This window comes from Quercus lobata, chromosome 7, assembly GCF_001633185.2.
Source record: "Quercus lobata isolate SW786 chromosome 7, ValleyOak3.0 Primary Assembly, whole genome shotgun sequence".
In the NCBI taxonomy this organism is placed as follows: domain Eukaryota; kingdom Viridiplantae; phylum Streptophyta; class Magnoliopsida; order Fagales; family Fagaceae; genus Quercus; species Quercus lobata.
Window position 1 is genome coordinate 24,607,032 of NC_044910.1, and position 6,858 is coordinate 24,613,889.

General features: G+C 37.7%; 1 protein-coding gene across 1 annotated transcript; it reads left to right on the forward strand.

Moving 5' to 3' along the window:
* Nucleotides 1-3,895: 3,895 nt before the first annotated feature.
* On the forward strand, nt 3,896-5,041 carry LOC115951782. Its single transcript, XM_031068929.1, has 2 exons — nt 3,896-4,625; nt 4,686-5,041. Exons 1-2 carry the CDS (start codon nt 3,896-3,898, stop codon nt 5,039-5,041), a joined length of 1,086 nt encoding a protein of 361 aa, XP_030924789.1.
* The last annotated feature ends 1,817 nt before the right edge of the window (nt 5,042-6,858 follow it).

Sequence of the window (6,858 nt, forward strand, 5' to 3'; positions counted from 1 at the left end):
TGAACTTGGATCTGAAGCTAGGGTTTTAAGTTTTTGGGAAAGTCTCTTGTTGTTTGAGTCTTAATTTATCTAACAGAATTCCATATCTCGCAATTATCCATGTATGAATAAGTTGGATCTAGGGTTATCTAAATTTGGTCTAGACTATAGTCGTTTCCATGGGAAATGTTTGTTTGGTAATTTTATATCATTAGCTTAAAATGTGTGTGTGGTGGCTTAATTTTCAACAGAATTAAAAATATATATATGAAATGGGGATGAGTTTCAATAATAATAGTATTTATACTTTCTTCCTATTCCTTTTTTTTTTTTTTTTTTTTCATTTTCTTAAAAGGTGGACTAGTTGAGCCCTCTTGAATTCTTCTTTTGAAATTTTTTTTTTTTTAATAAATGCCATAAAATTTGAACGGCCTATAACATTTGTTTCATGATGATTATCTTCTATCATTTTATCATTAAACCAAAACATCAATTAATTTTGGCATAAACGTGATTTGAATACATATCCCTTATTTGACAACAAGATACTTTATTAATTGAGTTAAATAAAACTTACTTTTCTGTGGTAAATTGATGACTTGATGTTCATGCCACTCAACCCACCAAGACTAGTATAATATTAGAAGTAAGAAAATTATGATGCTAAATTTTATTTAATTCCTAAAACATTACACGTGCAATTTCAATATTTCTTACTAATCCAACAAATAGAAAGGATTATTATGAAACATTTTAATATGCAGAAAATTTACCAACTAATGTCATAGGACATTGTAGTAACCCAAAGCTATATATGCATAGACACACTCACTCATAACTTTTATGCTAGTTGTATAATCCTTTGAAGTATATTAATACTGTTATTAGTTTATTACCATGGTAATATTTATAATATGTTTCGCATAAATGATTAATGTAGAGCAGAAACAACAATTGGCATAAGAACCAATAGTTGGGGGAAAATAATTAAAGTTGTATTTTGAATAATTTGATTAGCTGCAACGATAGAATAGATTAGACATGAGGATGATAAACTCATTACAAATAATTAAAACCATAAGTTAACACAAGGGATTGTCCAATTGAACATGTCACTTAAAAATAAGGCTATTTAAACATGCCTTTAAAACATTCAAGAAAAATTATTAAATGCATTTATTGACATTTAAAAATAAACATAAAAAATGTTTTATTGACTATATGTACTCATGTAATTGTGTTTAACTTCAAAATATAATTCAAGATGAATTTTAATTTGAGTTAACTCATAATAACAAATTTTTAAACTGATAATTAGAAAGTTATAGTATTGTTGATGTTGAAGTTGAATGGGCTTACCCTCATCAAACAAACCTTTTATGCAATTCAACAATATTTTTCAGTAACTAATAAAAAAGTTTCAATGATTGGGAGAGGAAGTTTGTATGTAATATCTTGACACAATATTTAATACATTTGTAGAGAATTGAACTCTTTACAATTTATAACAGTCAAATTCATCTTAAGAAATCTGAGAGAACTCATAGGAACAAATTTTGGGGGGAACAAAAACGCACATGATAATTACCGTACCAAACCATTTTGCTACACTCATAAAAGTATCAACATACAATTTGAGGCATCGTTAATGATTAATGGTTAATGGTAGAGTCAATAATTTTGGGAGCAAATGCTTTTTATATTGAATTTAAAGATAACTGTTGTAAGGACATGTTTTGCAGCCCAAGCCCAAGAAGTATGGGATATGAGCCCAGTGAGCTCAATACAATAAATTTGTAGAGAGTGAGTCAAAGAACTAGACCCTAATGAATTTGACAATAGCTAGTATGAGTTTAGAGGATGATCAAGCAAGAACAGGGAACATAAAGTTGAATGAATTCCTTGTCCGAGGAGGTAAGTATTCCATATAGATCAATAATGGTTGAGTACAAGAAAAATTTTGATTGTTACAGTATTCTTTCTTTCTTTTTTTCGATCCCCTCCTCATGGAGGGTCTCTTCCTTTATATATCTCCTGTGGAACCATCTCGACCCTACACTTGTTGATCACTTGAGCCCTTACTTGAGTGTCTGTCCCATCAGACAGCCTCTCTGGTTTTCTGGTAGTTGTGATAGCTAAGGCAGCACTGTTCAGTGATTTGCTCAACATAAATGCGGCTAGAAAAGTAGCTGCAGTACATTCAATGTGGTGGTAGCAGCTTTCCCTTAGATATTTCTGAGTTCCCATCATCCTTATACGCTTATGATGCACGTCCTTATCACTGGAGCTTCCTAAAAGGTCACCTTGATTGCCGGAATACATATCTGAGCTGTATTTATCATGTCCGAGGAGATATTCCTCTTCGGATCACCATCTCATTTGTATTTTTCTCATTAAGTCCTGTGTTTGAACCATTCATCACCATTCGTTCGTCCTCAGACTACTCATGTTCTTAACCAAGGCCCAAGGCCCAAGGCCCAATATATGATTTGGACCTTTAACCCTACAACTATAAAACACGTGTCATTATAATTGAGACAAAGAGAGTATAAATCACAACAAATTTAGATATACAAAATAATATTTGATAGTTAAATAACTAATACATCGACTATATATATATAGACAAAGTTTAGAAAAAAATCTAATTAGATTCTATAATTGAAATCAAATTTTGCGTCATATGTCCTAAATTATCTATTTTTAGAGAGTTTTATTTCTTAATTTTGGAGTTAAATATGGGACAACATCATAAATATTCATCTAAGTGAGTTATTGAGTACAAAAATCAAAGAGTCTAAAATTAATGAACTGTAAAAAATATATATATAAAAAAAAAAAGTGCCTCACAATATCAAAAATTAAGAATAAATAATAATAAAAATATGAACATTTTACATTTTGTACCTAATAATATTCTTATAAGAATTTTTAAAGAGTTAACAAAATATAAGAATGACTATAATAGTATTTAAATTATATATGTAGGAATTGTATATCTTTTAAGTATATTCATGCATATATATGAAGTTATATGCCAGTTAAATTTCTTTCTGAGAAAAAAAAGCTAGTTAAATTTAACATACATGGCAACTATATATATCTTTTACAAGAAATAATCATAAAGCGCGCTTCGTTATGGTAAGGATAAAGAGAATACAAGTCACGACAAATTTTGATATACAAAATAATATTTGACAATTAAATAACTAATGTAACGACCTAAACTTAATAAATGTGGCAACTATACATACTTTTTACACAAGATAATTGTTAAGCACATGTCATTATCGTTGGAACAAAGAGAGTACAAGTCACAATAAATTTAGGCATACGAAATGATATCCAACAATTAAAAGAATAATAAATTGACCGTTAAATTTAATGTAGGTGGAACCATACATACTGTGGGGGCCATTTAACTAGGAGGTACTATTGAGGCTGTACTAAGTGGGCCTATGGCCCAATCCGAGGTCATTCGACCATCCGAGGATGTTCTGATGAAATTATAAGGGGAACGGAATAAAAAGAAGAGAAGGGATAATAAGAGATAAGTCCAACGAATGTCCGAGGAGAAAAACCATCTTAGTAACAAGTGTCTGAGGTCAGAAAGAGTACCATATCATCATGGACCGTCTTCAAAATTACATCACAACTAAGGGATGGACATTGAACAAGGGGTAAGAAAGGAAAAGGGGCAAGCAAATATCTTCAAAAGCTGCTACCTCAACATGCATGAACCAGGAAGGGACTACGTAATAATAGAATAAAGTTGTACTTGTCTGAAACAGCAATGCTCTCGAGCCTTAGGCACGTAGCAGCAGTTGGTGTCCCACAGGTGCTTGTGGGAGTTTAGTGATTTTCCCCCTGTTTCGGGGTGGTGAGATCAGGGGAGTCTGGTGGTTTTTGTTTTCCAATGGCGGAAGAGCTTGAGTTTCTATGGCAAAAGTTAAAGGTCACGGAAGAGGAAGAGGAAAGTGTAAACCTTGGGAGTGAATGTTCAAAGGCTGCAAATGAGAGGGGAAAAAACTGCTTAGTTATGAAGGTTTTATCACGCAGAGGAGTTATACTGGATGCTCTAAGGAAAAATGTTAGGATGTTATGGAAGCCAAATAAGAGCATTGGTATTTCGATGATTGAAGAGGAGATGTTTTTAGTGGAGTTTGACGATGAACGGGACAAGAGGAGAGTCTTGGAGATGAGTCCGTGGCATTATGAGAAGCAACTGGTTCTTCTCCAGGATTTTGACGGAGACCAAGACCCAAAGGATATTGTATTCAAGTGGTCTCCTTTCTGGGTTCAAATGTACAATCTGCCCTTGAAACATAGGACAAGAGAAACAGGGATAGCCATCGAGGCTAGTCTTGGTGAAGTTTTGGAGGTGGATGTGGCTGACTCCGGGGTTCAGTGGGGAAAGTGCCTTCGAGTTCGTGTCAAGATAGACGTTTCCCGCAAGCTTATACGAGGAAGAAAGATAAACGTAGATGAGGGGGTGGCTCGGTGGGTGCTCTTCAAATATGAGCGCCTTCCAAATTTTTGCTACCGTTGCGGACTGTTGGAACATGACCTGAAGGACTGCACTCAGAAAGAAGAGCTAGACAAAACCAGAAAAATAGGAGAACTTCAGTACGGTGCATGGATGAGAGGTGAACCGGCGAGGAGATCAGGATGGGAATAACATTATGCAAAAAAGGGTGAAGGTGTAGGTGTGCAGGGGAGAATACCGGATGACAATTACCGGTTTTCAAAGGCACAGACGTCGAGGAACGAAACGGTGGGGACTGACAAAAGAAAGTCTGTTGTGCAGAACCTCGGGGAGAAGACCTTGGATAGCACAACACTGAACTCGGTGGACAGAGAAAGGAGCAGTGAGTCTTATCAGGAAAAGGGTTTGGTCAACACCATGGATGAGACCCAAAGGGAAAGCATTGCCATTTTGGTGAAAGAAGGCGTGGATAGAAAGCAGACAAACAACGGGTTTGAGGGATGTGGACAGGAAACAGAGGAGACACAACAAACAGGAGTCCCAAAATTCAAATTTGAGCCCGCGGAAAAGGTTTAGGAGGAAGGTGGTCAAGTGGGCCTGGATTCAAGAGTTGATGGTGAAGGCCCAATGGCCATGACTTATGACATGGAGCTAGGGTGGGTTGCAGAGGCTTTAGGCCCAACTAGTGGACATTGGAAGAGGAAAGCCCATGAGGGGCAAACTAAAGGCAAAGGTAAGGCTTTAAGCCCAGTAAAGAAAAAAAGAATTGCTCAAAACCCACTCACAGAATTAGATCAGAATACTCTAGAAGGGAAAAGAAGGAGAACAGAAGTGCAGGAAAAAGATGAGTTTGAGATTGAAACTCAGAGGGTTGGCGGTGTGGCGGATGCTGCGAGGCAGCACCGCCGAGCCCAATGAGCCTCTTGGCCTGGAACTGCCGGGGCCTTGGGTCAGCTCCGGCGGTGCGCTCACTCACCGACGAGGTGAAAGACACCGACCCGGTTTTGGTTTTCTTATCGGAGACCAAGGCAAACAGAAATAGAGTTAAAGGAATTCAGAGAAAGCTAAATTTTACTCAAGGGATTATAGTTCCAAGCGATGGCCGGAGCGGGGGACTGGCGATGTTGTGGAAGGAAGGGGCGGATGTGTCATTTAAAAGCTGTTCAAATGCTCATATCGACGTGGTGGTCCGTGAGGGAGTTGGTGCGCAACCGTGGCGAGCTACGGGGTTTTATGGACACCCTGATGCAGGTATGAGATTTACATCTTGGAATTTACTTAAAACACTAAAGAGACAATGTGATATGCTGTGGGTTGTTTGTGGGGATTTTAATGAAATTGTGCAATCTGATGAGAAATTGGGGTGGTTAGATAGGGATGCAAGACAAATGGAGGTGTTTAGAGAGTGTCTATCTGACTGTGGTCTCATTGATTTGGGGTTCGTGGGGCAGCGCTTTACGTGGTGTAATGGTAGGATTGGGGAGCAACGTACTTGGGTTAGGTTGGATAGGATGGTGGCTAATGAGGAGTGGAGGAAGATGTTCCCTGAGGCAAGAGTTATTCACAGAGCAATGGCAGCTTCAGACCACTGTTTGCTAAATCTGTCACTTAGGCAGTGGGTGAAAAGAAAGGGAAGTAGAAAACGGTTTATGTTTGAAGCTATGTGGACTAGAGAAGAGAGCTGTAGAGAGGTGATTGAAACGGCTTGGGATTCTTTGAATGCTAATCCGGATGTGCAGATTCAGGATAGGCTAAAAAGTTGCCAAGCTCACCTGTAGACTTGGAGCCGTAGGGAATTCGGCAATGTTAACAAAAATTTGAGGCAGAAGCATAGTCGCCTACAGCAACTAGAAGAGTTGAACTTGCTACATGAATCAGCGGAGGAGATTCAGAATTTGAAAAAGGAAATAAATGAAGTATTGTTGAGGGAAGAAATGATGTGGAATCAGAGGTCAAGGGCTTTATGGGTTAAATGTGGGGATTGGAATACAAAATTCTTTCATGCCACGGCCAGCAATAGGCGTCGGAAAAATAGAATAGAAGGTTTGTGTGATTCGGGGGGTATGTGGAGAGAGGACAGCGAAGAGGTGGAAGGTATTATTTTGACATATTTCAAGGAGATTTACAGCTCAAACTTCCCAGTTGATTTTGGGGCTAGCCTTGGGGCGGTGGACAGGAAAGTTATGGAAGAAATGAATGAAGACCTGCTGATGGAATTTAAGGCAGCAGAGTTTTAGCGTGCCTTGAAGCAGATGCATCCCACGAAGTCACCAGGCCCAGACGGTATGTCACCTATATTTTTTCAAAGATATTGGGATATTGTTGGTCCTCATGTAGTAAATTGTGTCCTCCAAACTCTTAGAACAGGTGTTATGCCCAATGGTTTAAATGAC

What these genes read in the sequence shown, in the direction of transcription:
- LOC115951782 (XM_031068929.1), top strand. Translation starts at nt 3,896, where the DNA reads ATGGCGGAAGAGCTTGAGTTTCTATGGCAAAAGTTAAAGGTCACGGAA. An exon ending in GTACGGTGCATGGATGAGAG is followed by an intron (nt 4,626 to 4,685) that starts GTGAACCGGCGA and finishes GTGAAGGTGTAG; the next exon opens with GTGTGCAGGGGAGAATACCG.